The sequence below is a fragment of the Triturus cristatus genome, chromosome 4_1 (assembly GCF_964204655.1).
Source record: "Triturus cristatus chromosome 4_1, aTriCri1.1, whole genome shotgun sequence".
Classification (NCBI taxonomy): Eukaryota; Metazoa; Chordata; class Amphibia; order Caudata; family Salamandridae; genus Triturus; species Triturus cristatus.
In genome coordinates this window covers 699319198-699335954 of record NC_140585.1, presented here as the reverse complement: position 1 = coordinate 699335954, position 16757 = coordinate 699319198, and the positions used below count along the sequence as shown (strand labels likewise).

Here is a 16757-nt window from a genome sequence, read left to right as displayed (position 1 = left end):
ACTTTGAACAAACTTCAGCAAGTGCAGAACGCGGCTGCCAGGCTCCTGACGGGTCTCCCTAGATGTCAATCTGCTCGCCCGGCGCTGAGGGCATTGCACTGGCTCCCGGTGAGGGACAGGGTGAAATTTAAGTCACTCTGTATCGCCCATAAAGTTTTGCATGGGGTAGGTCCACCTATTCTGGAGGAATTGGTCCAGCCCTATAAGGCCTCTCGTTCTCTCCGCTCTGATCATCAACATCTCCTTCAGGTTGGCAGGGTGAAGAAGGCAAGAACCGGGGGCAGAAGATTTTCAATAAATGTGGCCTCTCTGTGGAACTCATTGCCCCTACAGCTGCGCTCGGAAGCCAGTCTCCTTCAGTTTCGTAAACTCCTAAAAACTTTTTTGTTCGCTGTGTAATCCCCTCATCCTTGCAGCAGCGGTATGTGCCGGCAAGCGCTGGGATGCCTATTGGTAACCAGGCGCTATACAAAACTCTGAATAATAATAATAATAATAATTGGTGGGTCAGATGGCATTAGGACACGTAGTGTTTAATTGGTGAATAAATAAGTGCAATGGCTCTTGTCAAAAGGCCACTGCAGCTTGCACCAACCATTGCCTCTACCAGTGACAGTGCCAAAACAACTACTAAGCAGCATACACCTACAAGTGTGACATTTATGAGGATTCCAGGCCCCCAAATCTATACAAATGGCTTAGGTTGTGGGTATTATTATTTTTTAACGTATAATAAATCAATAAACAACTGTTGTTGTGCTGATCTCTAAATTAGACAAAAAGTACCACCACCTGGCAGACTTTCATAAGTGCCAATGTTGACAATTCAGTGCTGGTGCCCAAACAGTTTCAAATTAAGCACTGGTGACAAGACGTCCTGATATAATGGCTCGTGTTGTCAAAAATGCTTTCACAACTAGTATAATACATGTTGTCGCCAAATAGAAGCAGTGACAGCGCAACTCTCATTATGCCTATTTCAGTGAAATAGAGAGATGGGGCCTGAAAGTTATTATGCGATGTTAGTGTCATATCCTGTTCATTAATTGATCACAGTGTCCAAAGATCGTCCTGTGTGGCGTACAAAGTACTGACTAGTTGGTATTCAGATAACATCTAATGTGGCGTGGGGACCCTTTCTCCTCAGTGGCACCTCTCAGAGATCATGCAAATGTACCCTATTGTTCAAAAACTGGCAGAGCATAGATTGCAAAGTCGGAGCCCCTGGTTAATGAACTGCTACTGTAGATTTGGGCTGGCGTGAAGAAAGTTACAATTTGATGTGCTCATAAATCAATCTGACAAGCGGGCTTCTCCCGCCTAGCTGCCACTTGTCAGAAAACTGCATGAAATACAAACATTATACAAACACAACATGTTGAAGGAGTTACATTGATCAGCAGGTATTGTGCACAGTGTCTGCAAGATGTCCATTATGCAAACGTACAGGAGAAAGCGCTGCACTCCCGGGGCTTTGTTTCTGGTTGGATTTGAGACTAGACGTTCAGACAGCCATCAGCTACAGAATGGAAATGACTCCCTCATTTCTCTCGAGGCTTTGGGCAATCCACATGACTTGCTCCATTATGCAGTCTGTTTTCCAGTGAGCGCATCAGAAGTTTCGCTTTTCCCCAAACTAAAAACGAAAGGTCTTCCACAGCAGCTTGTCTTTCTTTGAAGTGTGACTGCCTCACCATATCCCCCAGAGTCCAAAGAACTCTGATTTGTCTTGTAATGCCTGACAAAATTTGAAGTTATACTTTTGCGTATGATAGGGTAATACTGTGCCTTGAATGTAAAACTAGCTTTCATGTATTCCACCATGCAGCGTGAAAGGCAGCTAATATGCCAGTGACATGGAGGCCCAGGCCGAGGTTGTTAGTAGATCTCCAGGGACCACACATCTGGGTGGGATTTAACCTATTCAGCTGAAAAAATCAAACCAACATTTGGAGCACAAATTGCTGCAAATAAACTGTTACATGTTTACTTTATCTATGAATCATCTCTAATAGATGACAATGGCTTGCCTTTCAAAGCAGGTTTTACTCATTTAAGCCTGAGTTCATAACACAAGTGTATGAGACCGATACTCAAAGAGCTGCTCAGATCAGTAAATTGAAAGTGAGGTCTGTTCAGGTCTGTGCATTTTGAAAACATTACACTGGTACCCAACCCCAAAAGAAGGCCTTCACAGTGAAATGTGCCTGACTGTGTAATATAGAACTGCACTGTTTATGCCCTAATGGACATGCATGGCCCATTCCTATATGTTAATTGGTTTTGCCATCTGCAGTTGAGCAAAGATGGAGACCTGCTGGTGGCAAGAGGCTTGCTCCTGGTAACGTCATAGGATGAGCCCCGAGGATGTGTCCCTAAAAGTTCTATATCCAGGACTTCACTGTCTATTGCTTATTTATTTTTACCCTTATCTAAAAGGTAACATTATTTAAAAAAATAAAAATCGGTAGCAGTTCTATATATCATGAGTGCAGTTGTGCTTTGGTGCAGCAGTTCACACAGAGTTCATTCACGTGCATGGCTTACACATACCCAGTTGCCATAAAGGAAAGTTGGCGACTCCCATTCCTTAATGGCAGTGCATTTTTGTAAATAAGGGATGTGCTGACATTTGCACAGACAAACCCTACATGCGTGTCCATTGTTGGAAGCAGTTGAATGATTTTTGACCATTTCATATATTCAAATTACTTCAGTCTCCACTGTTATTTTGACTAGGAGTTTCTTAAACATCTGATGTTCACTTGCCTTACCACTACTCCTGTAAACACAATCTTAATCATCCCTTCTTGTCGAATTTCAAACAATTGTCATATCACAATAAACTCTAATCACTTTGCTAGACTTAACACCTCATTCATACAGTTGATCGCTAGTGTACAACATTCTCCTTACTCGGTGTTACAGAAATCCTCCTTAGATGGACCTCCTCCTAACTTTTAACTCGATTCTGCTCAATATCTCAGTGCTCAAACACATGCAGTTAAGCTATACTATCTCTTCCGGTCCCTCAAGGTATACTATGTGGCCCTTTATTTACTCTTGCTTTACACTTCCCCGACACCAAGTGGTGCCTACACACTTTGATAATCATTCATACCAACATGAGTACAAACAACGATCAACGAAAATATATACTGACACTGGTTTTTGTGATAACTATTGTATGATTTGCAAAAAAGTTCAATATGCAGATAATTGTATAGTGAATAACCTAAGGGCAGGCGGTGCAGTGCTCAAGTGTGACAACGATATATAAAAATGTACACATCAGAAGCAAAATGTAAAAGTTTACTGGTTATGTATTTACAAGGAAAAACACATGTGTGTATTCCATTATTCCATTACAGCATGTGAAACAGTTATTTCTCAAAACAACCAAGTGAAACCATTTGTCAACGATTCTATCCTTGTAAAATCTCGGGGTCTCCTCAGGACAATAGTCGTCTGACTTATTACCAAGAGTGTCTATCCACTGAACAAGGAATCAATCAACTGGGGACTTATCCAGATGTTCTGTTTGATAATTCAGTGGAAAACTATTTTCCAGGTGTAGTGCCAATGTCACCACCACTACCGTTGGGCATGTCTCAGTCTGCCTGTGTGTGCTTCCGTCTTTCAAGAATAAGGCTAAGTTGAGACACGTTGTTCATCTATGTCGATAGTTTAAAAATTATAGACGCGATTAGTCAAGACTCCATCTCCATGCCGGGTCAGTGCCCGGAATTGGTGTAAGAGGGTGGCCTATAGTAGTCTGAAAAGAGTCCCACTGTGGACACTGTTTTGCATATAAAGACCGTGGTCCCCGTGGGCATAGAAGGGGTTGTCCTTGTGAGAATACATACTTACACTTCCCTGGGCACTATAATTTCTTACTTCTGGTTCTTTTGTCCATATGCTGATAGCATGTATCTCTTCATTTCTATCAGTTGCCTCTCTTGGTCTCTCCGAGTTGTCTACTTGCCTAAATGCACTGCAGTGCTGGAAGTCTCTGTGGCCCCACATGCTTTTTTCTCCAAACTCTGCATTCCTGTGCAGCATCCCACTCACCAGCCATCTCATATTCACTCAACACACCAACACCTTTGTAACTGCTAAAATATATTTTGATCATTTGTGAGATTTGGAAATTGCATCTGATTTACTGGTAGTTCTTCAACACATAAACGACTAAACATCAGCAAGATTCATCTTTCTGGAGTACTTATGCTTTGAGTCCTCTTCTTCCAGGAAGAACCAAGAGTTGTCTTTCTTCCAACAAGGCCCTTTTCTGTGAAACGTTACTTGGGAGATAGGGGAATGCTCTGAAGAAGTTATGGTGAGGTGCTTTGCTTATCCTATGCACTAGCCAATGATTGGAGAATTGTCCATACCAACCTTACCTACTTTCTCACCTTATGCACTTGTCTGTTTGCAGCACTTCTGCTTCACTTTACTGTAAAAATTCCGAGAACCCTACATCAAAGATGGCTGACATTTCTTCTTACTGGGAAAACTCCTGCCAGTCCCTAGCCACTCTCCTTTTTACGATGGGCTCTCCTTCCCTCTGTCAGAGTCACTACTTGTTCTCCTGCTTGCTGGGCTTAGAGCCAAAGGGTCTAGGAAGGCTTTGTGAAAGAATGGGAGCAGCTCCTCAGAGGCAGAGTCATCAACTCCAGCCAGGAATTCATATTGTCCCTTGCAGTGTGATGAGTGGCAGGGCCAGTTTAAGCCAGTTTTGGCTCGCAACTCACAGTACATTGTTATAAAGTTGTTTTTGCCATAAGGTGATCAAGAAACTGATTTCATCTTGAATTCAGATTAAAAAAAAATAATTTGTAATTCTTTTGCTAGCATTTTTCCAAATGGAGATTTGAAATACGCATTTAAATTACTCGTAGGTCGATGGAAAATCTAGCTTAGCATACATTGTGAAAACAGCTTGTAGGCTTCAGTCTCTATGTGTGCACCTATTGCAAATAAGTAGTGGGATTTGTTTTGTATATTAGGCAACCTCCCTTGTGGGTTTTCAAGTCAGAATATAGGGGTTACATTAATATATAAAAATAGGTTATCCTATATGGAAAGGACTTTTTCTCGCCATGTGTTACTGCAGTTCTTTTAAACTGCAGGCCAGTCATATCTGTTGATGGCATAAATATATACTTCATCCTACCTACAGCTCAGAACGTCCATGTCTTTGGTGAATTTACTTCTCCATCAACCATTGCCTATTTTATGAATACCATTTTAAGTCCATAGCACATACACACACTGTATCAATTAAATTTACGTGTGACAGCGCACAGAATCCTACTAGCCACACAATATTGGAGGTGGAAGAAAGACAAAAACTGAGGTGTGTACAGTCTCCCACCACCGGAACCAAGTTGCTTGGCTATATGTCAAAAACATGTAAACCTACAAACATTAGCCTCCTAACACTACTTAACTGAAACTGTTTAACAGAGATTGTAATATCTGTCCACAGTCTCTGCACATTCAAAACAACTTTGAATGATCACATGCTATTTCTGAGTTCATACTCACTCTATCAGCCATCAATTGATCACGCTCTAGAATCATCAACATTTAATGGCATACTTTAAAATGGTACCCATATTTATGCATCCTAGTGTGGCCTAGTTATCTGACGTACAACCAGTGCAACCACACGACATCGAGGCCCAGATTTACAAACACTTTGCTTTGGGTTTGAGATACTTTTTTAGCGCAATCCCAATGCAGAGATTGATGGCGGGATTTGCAACCCCACATAAATCCCGAATTGCTTTGGATTTTAACCCAAAGTAATGCAAAGCTGTGCAGTGCACTGTCTTGCATTACTCTGTGTCAAGGGGGTGTTCTCTGGTTTTTGCACGGGGGTTCCCGTGCAACTACTCTGAGATGCTGATGCAAATCCCTATTAAAAAATAATTGTTAACAGAGATTTGTGCCAAAATCCTACACCTCCTCGAGGCTGGCGTAACAAAGCGAAATGTTTTAATTTTTCCTAAATTTTCCCACTATGAATGTGTGCAGTACACATACAAAGTGGGAAATGCCTTAATACATAGTTTTTGTATTGGAAGGAAACTCTTCCAGCATAAAACCTGCACATCTCACAACACAGGTGCCCTTGCACTGTGGTGCGAGGGTGTCCTTATCGGAGCATGGCAGCCAAAAGTGCGCCAGCGCAGTCACGGGAGCTCAACAGCACCACATATCAAAGGATATGGCACTGTTCTGCTTTTTCTCTTTCACACAGTACAATACCACAGCTTGCTGTGCTGTGTTGCATGACATCTACATAAATGTGGGCTAAATTGTATATAATATGTATAAAATGCATCAATACATGGAAGGGACTGTCAATGTGTTGTTCCATTTACAACAGATCCCCTTCACCACCTATGTACATAACCAGCCAATCACCTATTGTATTGTAGTATTGATATATGCAATATTATCAGTAGACATGCTTTTCAGCAATAAATACAAAAATGGAACACACAGAAAAACACTTTTCTGTGAATGTGCACACCGCACTTATATAAACATAAATGTTTTGTGTATCTGAGTTCATATTTAATGGTTCCTACTTTTAAAAAACATTTTTTGACGAATATTCCTCTTGAATCCTGAATTTAAAGCAAATGGGTTCCTTCCAAGATCTATAAAAAAAAAAGCTCGATGTAGTGAAACGGGTCTCTCAGAATGGGGATGTCCTGTCCTTCAATTTCTTGATCAGTCAATATTTTGTAAAATATCAATGCACATTTACTGTTTACGAGCAACTTTTTATTTGAAAACTATGCTGAAAGGCAGACAGCTCCTATTTTCCATTTCCACTTGTCACTGTAGACTTACTTCTGCTCTTGATTTATTTTGTTAGCAGCAGCAGTTGGCAGCCCAGCAGCTTGTCTTCCAACAGCAGCTTCTCCAGATGCAACAACTCCAGCAACAGCAACATCTGCTGAACCTGCAGCGGCAGGGATTAATATCTATCCCATCCAGCCAGTCCTCGCTGCCTGTTCAGCCTCTTCCACAAGGTAAGGCAAGAGTTTACCTCATGCTCAACACTTTCCAGAGCTTGCAATTCCATTTGCTATGTACTTACCCTGTCCCCTCTTTTGTACAGTTAATCGCATCATTGAATACTCAGGTTACTGTGAAATGTGCAGCCTTCACTAATGACAATATGTAAGGATATACAAATGAGCTGCTGTGCTATAATATCGCACTATGAACAGTAAATGGCGCCGCTCTTCTGTGTCCTTGTTCAGCCCTGACGCTCGTCTCTTCTTGTCTCTCCCTCAAGGTCATTCACGTATTCATGGCTGAGACCCTCTGATTTTTTTTTAGCACTAAGCTTCAATTAATTTTAATATGCAACTCACGATTATAGGTCATGTGATCGGAAGGAAACCTTAAAGTGGCAGCAAAACAGTCTGACGATTTCTTTTTTAAGGTTAGCAACATGCTACCGTCTATTTTCATTAAGATTCTTATTATTTTCCTAAAGGGAGGTAAATGTTTTCGATATATAAATGCAGCCAAACGTCATGATATTGGATGACACATGCATCACCAGCCTCGTTTATTAGCAAATACACCCGTCCTAAAAGCAGCTTGTTTCAAGAGGAGTTTTTAACATTTTTTTTATCGCAATGCAACTGATAAAAGACAAGAAAGATCTGCAGGTAACGCCAGATAAATGCACACACATTGGGAATAAAGGAGACCTTATAAAACGCCAGAAGAACATTTCTCCTGCGGAGTGTCTTGAGCAGGCATGTCTGGGTAGTGTCCTCACTTGCGACGAGGACACATTACAACATTTGGATGGATGAGCTGTGGGTTTATCTCAGTGTCTCCAAAATAGAAGGTCTTTTTTCAGAGAGCAAGCAAGTGCTACCCGTCTTTTTAGGAACTTGCTGAGAAATAGTACTCAAAAGATACTCTGGTTTGGATTGTTATATTTATTAAAATGCTTCGTATGTCACCTTAAAGTATATACTTTCGCACCAGAAACCAGTTCAGTGTTTTACCTGCTAAAATAACGTGGCCCCTTATAACAAATTCAACACTGTATGATAGGTCTGGTAGAGTATGTGATTGAAAGAGTCAGAAAGGTCTCCATGTGATGCGTTTGCAGTGGTCCAACCTAGAACGTTTCATCGAGCCCAGTACAATGTCGCGTTCCTTTGAACTTGATGGAGGAAGATGCTTCTTCATAAATTACAGTAGTCGGGAACTATTCTTTACTGTACTGGATATCTTCAACAGTAGCAAAGTAGTTTTAGTCAAAAAGGGACCAAGGTTTCTTTGACTGATTTCTCATCTGAAAAGAACAATAAAAAGCTACACTCCTCTCCAATTGCGTTGTCCAACCTCCCACAACATACCCGCCCCATCCCACCTTGGATGGACGCAAACAATTTCACTCATCTTTTAGATTAGGGGTCGTGAACCCCCGGTCGTATTTTATTAATATGAAGATGGAAATTCTGTGGATGTACAGTAAGCAAGCAAAAGGCAGGCTCAACGCCAGGAAGGTCCTAGATGCCAGATCCTGCAGTATCTGCATCGCTTGGTCAAGGGAAGCATATTTGACTGAGCGTAAAGCACCGTCAATAGCCACATTCATTGACTGACCCCTGGGAGCCAATAGGTTGTGTATCAGTCTAAACTCTCCAGGCTCCTTTTCAGGGACCACCCTCTGGCGAGAGCAGATGAAACCGTTAAGTGGGATTGCGTTGAAGGGGCCTGCAACTCTTCCCAGATTCATTTCTTTAAGGATCTTCACCTTAAACGCTGCCGGATTGGACCTGAGTGACTTGGTTCCTACAATATGGGACGCCCACATACCCCTCTTCTGGGATCCTGAAACTTCCTTGAATATCAGAGCTGCCAGATGATTATTGTACACATTTAGCCATGGAACCGTGCCATCAAATTAACCGATGAGGGAGCTTTGTCAAATCTGGGGGGATCATTCCTGTTTCTCTGCACCCTCTTTCCTGATCTTCCTAGTACCACTTGGATTCTGGGTGAGATGTCAAGGCACAGAATAAACAGCTATGCTTGAATATACAGGTCCCACACAGGCCAGGTGCTAGCTCATATGTTAAAGTCCCAACAGATACCTTTTCTCACATCCTGGGCAGCTAGTCAACCCGAGCCCGCATGTTGCTGTTTCATACAGCGCAGCCACGTGATTACATCTATTTGATCCCTGGCTAATGTGGACCTAGTGGTCTTAGATCTCCTGAACTCCTTATCATGTTCTTTCCAGGACAAACTACCATACTCATCTTGAGCACACGCAATTGTCTTTTGATAGCACATTAGTTGGGCACCAAATTGAGGAAAATATGTAGCCAGAATAGCTTGGTAAATTGAGAAACTTGTCACTTAAAGCTAAAGCCTGTTCCAAAATATATGTGTGAAATGTCAATGATCCTGTTGACTATGAATTATCCATCAGTGGATATCTGGTGACGGGCCCATTTTAAGTAACTGTAATACAGTGGTGTACACAAATTCCTCTGACCTAAAGCAAAGTAAATCAATAGGGCTCTATCCTTCTGAAATGACGCTATGCTGAACTATAAATGCATCATCAACAGACAGGGGCAGCAGGCATTGATCTCCAACCATCTTGGAAGCATTGTCTTAAAAAAAATAGTTGTAGGCATGTTTTAAAGGTAGATGACCCAAGATGTGTGGACAAATACATTTAAGCAAATTTATACAAAATTGTAAATGTGCCTCCATTTCCCATTTCCTTTCTTTCTTAGTAATGAAGTGGTCATCACTGCTAGCTGTGACAGATTCTCATTATTGACAACAAATTCAAGCTTTGAATTAGATCATACTTTGGTTTATGGCAGCAAAGATACCTCAAACATCGATGTCTGTAAAAGCTATGACAATCTTTGTTTCTGTTGCATTAAGTTTAGAAGGTAGAATTGTCGGTAACCGAAGAATGAAGAAAATATTGCTTATTTTAAGTGAAGATGTTCGCCCCAGACGATTATTCCATTTTACCACACAACTTTTTTGAAGAATATTTGTTCTGGAAACCATTCTAACGGCACTACGGGACCGGATTACGACTTTGGCGGTGCAGTGCGGGTCCGCCCCGCTGCTGCACCGCCAAAGCAATGTTCAGACTGCCCCCCCAAGATTAGGAGTTTCCTCCTGTCTGGTTGGCTTTTTTTTATGTCCCCGCAGCGATGTCCTGAAAATGGGCACCAAAATAAGAACGCCTAAAACAGATGTGCACGGCATATACTGAAAAGTCCATGCCGTGACGGCAATTGTGTGGATGCACACAGGGGGTCACATGGTGTGCCATCCTGTGTGCATCCAAATGCAGAGGCGGCACATGGTGTCCTCTCCACCACAGTGTTCATTGAGGAGGAATCTCCATGACACAGACGGCAGTGAGGAAACTTGTAATATGCTTAGTGGGACTGCGACAGTCCCACAAAGCATATTGCGGCCCACTGACTGGCATAACTTTATCAGGGAACAGCAGTTCCCTGGCAGCTGTAACGGGGCTGTGGCGGTCCAACCTCCCAAATCGTAATAGGGCAGTCGGGAGATGGCCACCACCGCGCCCCCACAAGTCTGGCAGTCCGTGGACCATCAGTCTCGTAATCGGGCCCTAAGTCTTTATTTCCCCTTTTAAACTAAAGCATAATATAAGCTTCACTTTTTCAAATTCACTTAACAGTAACACTGGGATTAATAAAGTAACAAAGTTTTCCGTAAGTTCCACGTTCTATAGTGCTCATCAGCTCTTCCTTTATAACATGGAAACAATGTAAGTTTCATAAGTCAATCTTTATTCATTGGTCATTTTGTTATTAATTTTTAAAAAAATGCATTGGTTGTATATCAAAACTAAATTGGTAGGGATAGTGAAATATAGAGTGAGATCAAAGTTTATTTTTGATTACAAGCTATATTTTCCTTACTTTTTAACAATATAATTTTGATCCTCTGCTGAACTGATGTTAAACATTACTTACAGGAACCTTGTTGCTAACAATGCTGTTTCTACAACATTTGGGCGTATAATGTATTGCTGTCTGGTAGGTACAAGCGGAAAGAATCCTTTTATATATCGGAAACATTGCAATTATAAAAATTTTAAACTGAATTCTTGTTCTGATTTTCACACCACAGAACAAATTATGGACTTTACTCTCCTTAGGAATGGGTCTGGACTTGCATAAGGGGTGAAAAGATCTTTAGAGCTTCCTAAAAGACATCTGCTACAATTAATTTTACCAGCACATGTTCCTTTGTTGTTAGAATTTCTCTTTCAAGGATGTGTTGTTCAGTATGATAATATATAGTCAAATGAGCAATGGCAAGTTCATCACTGTGATGCCTTTCTCTCTATGCAATGTACCTTGCCGTTTCAAATCAAGGTTGCAGTTCTTAGAGCTGAAGAGAAAGGAAGTGTTTTCATATAAAGCATGGCCCTGATGGAACATGCAGGCTTCTACACACTGTCCTCCACATTCTTTCTTAGTCTTTTCTGCAAACAACAGGCTCAATTTTATAGTGAATGTCCTTGCCTCGCTGGAGGACGTCTACTTCCAAGATGTTTCTAAAGGCACACACATCTAAAACACTGCAATAAACTAGAAACTAGAAACACATAACTATTAGTTAACAGTGTCGCCACCGGTTGGAGATACCCTCTTATATTTTAATGTTTCTAAGAGCATTTCATTTCTATTAATTTGAGACCGTCCCTTAAAATATTCTGTTGCTTATATTTTTGCCATCTTGTGTGTTATATTTAATTTTATATGAAGTTGTTTCCTGACACTTAACAGAATCAACCTTGTGAAAACTCACTGCATTCAAGCATTTTGTTAAATGGTTTTGCAAGGCAATATGAATCTTGATAGAACCGTGATCGTGGGAAAAATAGACATCTTTTTTTCTAATATTATAGAGAACACTTTTTCAAATGTCATTACATTTTTTTTGGTGCCATACGCCAAACAGATAGTGGTTAAAAATGCAGAGAAAATTCATTAATGATGTACCAGTAGGATATTAAACATCTTCATGTGTAAAAGATTTTTCCTGCACTAAAAATATCTTAGAAGAATACATATTTTTATATCCCATTAATAAACATAAAAAAATGGATATAGTTGATTGAAAACTAAAAGGTGACAATAAACATTTAGGAAGAAAGCTAATTTAATTTTTGCCATTTGAATGATATAGGAAATCTGGATTTTAGGGTTTTAACATAACATGACAACATTGTATGCGTCAGAACAAGAGGCAGACTGCACACCTTCTCTAGTACACAGTGAACAATTTTTGAAAGAGCTCCATGAAGAGGGTTTGGTGTGCCAGCTCGACAAGTGCTATAACCCAGTACCACAAATGTCAAATTCCCATACCTGGTTCGACATCATGCACCAGTTTCAAGCCGCACATCCATATAGACAACAGTCACAGAAATCAAACCAATTTTTGTTCAAGTAATCCATTTTTATTCCAGTGATCTTCCATTATTTTTAAAGTTCATACAGAGGCAACGAGATTCCAAACTTTAAATGCCCAAGAAATGCCTCTCCAGGCTTTTTTTAATAGAACATTAAATCTCATTTCATCCTGGGTAACCGTGCAAATATCCACCCAATGCATTTTGGCCAATAAGTCCTTCGTTGGGGGTAAGAGGGACTGGGCCTGCTCTCTACATCCTTGAATCCAAGATTCTCCAAGGACTTCCTAGCTTGCATCCTGTTTTCTGATGTCTCAGGGGCACAAAATACTTCTTGCAACTGTGCTGGTGCATCTGGACTCTGCCATCTGTGAGTCCTACCCTTGCCTGAGATGCCCCCTTCAGTCCTGAGCCTCAGAAGTTATTTTCTCAGCTGTTATTCTGCACAAACTGGTGCATTGACCCAACTGAATGAGAAAAATTAAAGCATTGTTCCCCGATGCCAACGAAGTGGCGAATTGACGAATCCGATGAAGCGGGTCCCGACGGCGAGCTCGATCACAACGCAACACCAATTCTTTGACACTGTCTGGAAGACTCGACTACGACGCAGAGCTGAATCTTCAACACCATCTGTGAAGCTTGTCTCTGATGCCGTGACCCGACTGCAGGAAAAATTCCAATGCATCATGTGCTTAACAACGGCGCTTTGCTCCATAATGGTACTTTTTCAGTGGCCCCCGCATGGGTTCTGTAGCTGGCCTTCCCTCAATTGCGGTCAGCCTGAACTGTGGATTTGTACCTGTCCATCATAACCTCAAGTAACCTTCAGGGGTGGGCAGAATTTGCATAGTCACGCTACGCAAAGCTCCGCGAAATGGTAAAAAATCTCCGCTAACACGCGGAATTCCTTGTTCCCGATGTTTTCTTTCTGTTCGCGATCGCTGTTTGCGTGCTCGGGGGGAAATATGTTGTGAACACGCATTTTGGAAATGCGAACAAGCAAAAAATTACGCGTAGCCGCGAAACACAGAATTTTGGTCAATTACGCATTCTCTGCGGAACGCAAAATTACCCAAATTCCGCGAGCGGAACGGAATTTATCGCCCAGGCCTAGTAACCTTTAGGCTGCTAGGGAATTCTACATACTGCATTTGCATTTAATCTTCTAAAAATTCATATCTTGACTTCTACTTATTGAATGTTTGTTATTTTGGTCTTATTTTACTAAGATAAATATTCGCAATGCTTCTAAACTGGTGAGGAGTATTTTTGTGGTGTTTCACTGTGTTACTATAAGTGTTGCACAAATACTTTACGCATTGCCATCTTAAGCTTAACTCCTCTGTGCCTACCTACCAGAAGGTGTAAGCACAGGTTAAATTAGAGTGTGTATCTGACTTACCCTGACTAGGATTGTGACTTCTGCTTGAACAGTACGTATACTCTGCTAACCAGAAACCTCCATTTCTAACAACCACCACCATAGTTTATCTAGTCGAGGTGATTCAATCTTTATGTAACTCAACTATGAGAACACATTGTACTTCAATGATGTCCACTGCTGAAAACTATGTAATGTAATAAATAATTCATGGTCTATTAGTCAAACTCTAAAATAGTATGCATCAAACATGTATCTGAAAGCTGTATTGAAATGTAAACTGTCCTCCATGGCAGGATTCCTATGGCAAGCTTTCCATTATATGATTATTTTGTCAACAGTCTTCCAAGTGAGTTTGTAGCCTCTGTTTCAGCTATAGTGGGGCAATTGGCATTTCCGAAATGTAGTTGATGATTACCTATGTCACTGTATATGACTGAAAGACATATATTCTCAAAAGCAAGATGCTAATTAACATGGCATTTATGGGTAAAGGTTATAATATTTAGCAATCAAGCTGCAAGTGTAAACCCAGTTAATACATTGAGTTGCAAATAACATCTGATTTAACTTAAACAGAGGGAAAAAGGGCATCTTCAATAAAAAGCACTAAGATTTAATAGGAAATTAAATTAGGAAAAATAGAAATGCTAGTAAAGTTGTTTGAAATTAGACCTACCTCAGGGCACTGTGGAATGTCTTGTCATTTGTCACAAATATATCATATGGCCTCTTCCCTACATACAAAATAGATCAGTTTGACAATTAGACAGATCATGTTTCCATTACAATATATTTGTGTATGTTCTAAGGTGAACATCTTTTGTTGACAACTCAATCAAGCATGTTTGATGATCTTCTTAGTTCGTGAGCGAAATGTATGCCCTACCAATGGCATATGTCTTGCTCTCTTTTGCATTTGTTGTAAGGTGATTGTGTGACTCGGTCTCTGTGTGCAAAATTCCATATGTTTCTCCGGGTAGGCACTGGACAGCAGAATGCTCCCTGGTGAAACATGTCAATTGGCAAATTTTAGTAGCTGTCCTTTGTGAAATTCTGAAATGTAAAATGGAAGATTAGCACTGATGGATATATTATGTCACCTCTATTTGTTTCCTTAATGTAGGACAACCCCTATACACTATTTTATTTTGGCTTAAATATGTGTTGAATTTCTGAACATGCACATCTAATACGCTATCCTTTCTTTGGTATATCAATTCATAAATGCACATAATGTTAAACTATAGAAAATTGTATACATGTTATTTGATTACTTCTTTTTTAATATATCATCTGCATTTCTTGTGGTAAAATAAACTGTGTGCCTGTTTCCCTATTTCTCCAGAGTTGTTTCTTTTGCCAAACTCTTTTCATTAATTACTCTTGGATTAAGTAAACTCCCCATCTTCTGTTAAGATACCATTTCTGAGGCTTATCTTTAGACTGGGCTGTATCAGGGAAACTAATCATATAATGGGCACTTTATTCTCAGTAATGATTGAATATCTCCAATTGTGCACCTATTACCTGTAATAGTTAAATGTGATATGGTTTACCACAGAACCATACTAACGAGCCTACTGCCCTTAATGGGCAATAAAGGGGTCGTATTGGTGTCAATTGGGCAAATAAGAACGCATTTAATTAGCCAAATTAACCATTCTCTGCATCATTAAAGAATAGACTGACAACTTAGCACCAGATCTGACAGAAGATGATGAATGCCTTCTAACTTTGTGGTGTTTTGCCCAATTAGTATGGCTTGTTTTGCAATGAAACCTCTGAATGGGTGTGAGGAATACATTATAGCAGCTGTATTTACAAGAAAAGAAGATGCATTGCATAATGTAGAATTGTCTCACATCTTTGCCTGCCGGCCAAGGAGGAGGAGCCGTGATGATCTCTGAAGGTGCCGGAGTGCCATAAAAGCTTGCGAGGAATCACGCAGGGCAGGAGCCTCTTTACTTGAACGCATTTGCCGCACCAGCTCATCTTTGCCTGCCGGCCCAGGAGGAGGGGCTGTGATGATCTCTGGAGGCGCTCGAGCACCATAAAAGCTTGCAAGGCATCCCGCAGTGCAGGACGCGCGTGGGGCAAGACAGGGCTCGGCCCACGTGAAGAACGGGCCAAGATGCGCCCGTCTTAGACCGTCATAGACTGGAAGGGGCTGGGCTGGGCCACCCCTCTTACCTCTAGACCCTGGGTCTTGGCTATTCTGGAGTTACTGATGGCGCCTTTACCTTCGTGTTATTGCTGCTGTTTGCCTGCCACCTGACATTTGCTGAGTTGTGTTGTGTTGGGGTCGGACTTGGTCCCTCTCTCCAGAGGAAAGAAGGAGGAGTCTTTTCGAAGACTCAAAGGTGCACCTATGTTCCGATAGCACCCGCCCGTGCCACCACTTCTATATCCGTCTCAGGGAGAGACGCCTTAGAGGTATTGTGCATTATACTCCACTCTAGAGGGACATTTACTTCTACCTTGGTTCATCCTATATTGACTTATATTGACTGCCTTAAGAACCTTGTATATTGTATTTAACTTGCATAATAATATACACTCTGCCTGTTTTTAGAAAATTGTGCACCTTAATTATCACTGTTTTCTTATGATAGTGCAACATCTTATAATAGATTGACCATTTTTTTCTGGCATAGTATGCCTTAAAGGTTATAATGGTTAAGCGTAAGGTGACAACCTTACCTCCTGGCGTCCATACTCCATGCACAACTATTGACTTGTTTCTAGTATGAGCAGTTAGCGCCATCACTGAAGAAATGGATAGTATGGAACATCGCCTTTCACTAGGGTTAGGAGCGGTGGCAGGTGGGATAGCTAGCGATGGTAATTGGTCAGTAACATTAGAGAATGTACAATTGGAAG

The 16757-nt window shown here is 41.0% G+C and overlaps 1 protein-coding gene across 11 annotated transcripts in view; it reads left to right on the top strand.

Moving 5' to 3' along the window:
• FOXP2 (forkhead box P2) overlaps positions 1–16757 on the top strand; it is a 261057-nt gene that overhangs the window by 117062 nt on the left and 127238 nt on the right. For 9 of the 11 annotated variants that reach the window (XM_085653162.1, XM_085653168.1, XM_085653165.1 and 6 more), the window contains one exon: positions 6896–7052. In XM_085653162.1, coding sequence (XP_085509288.1) covers positions 6896–7052 — 157 coding nt within the window. The remainder of the gene's footprint in view (positions 1–6895; positions 7053–16757) is intronic. The other 2 variants (XM_085653166.1, XM_085653163.1) reach the window with 1 other exon arrangement.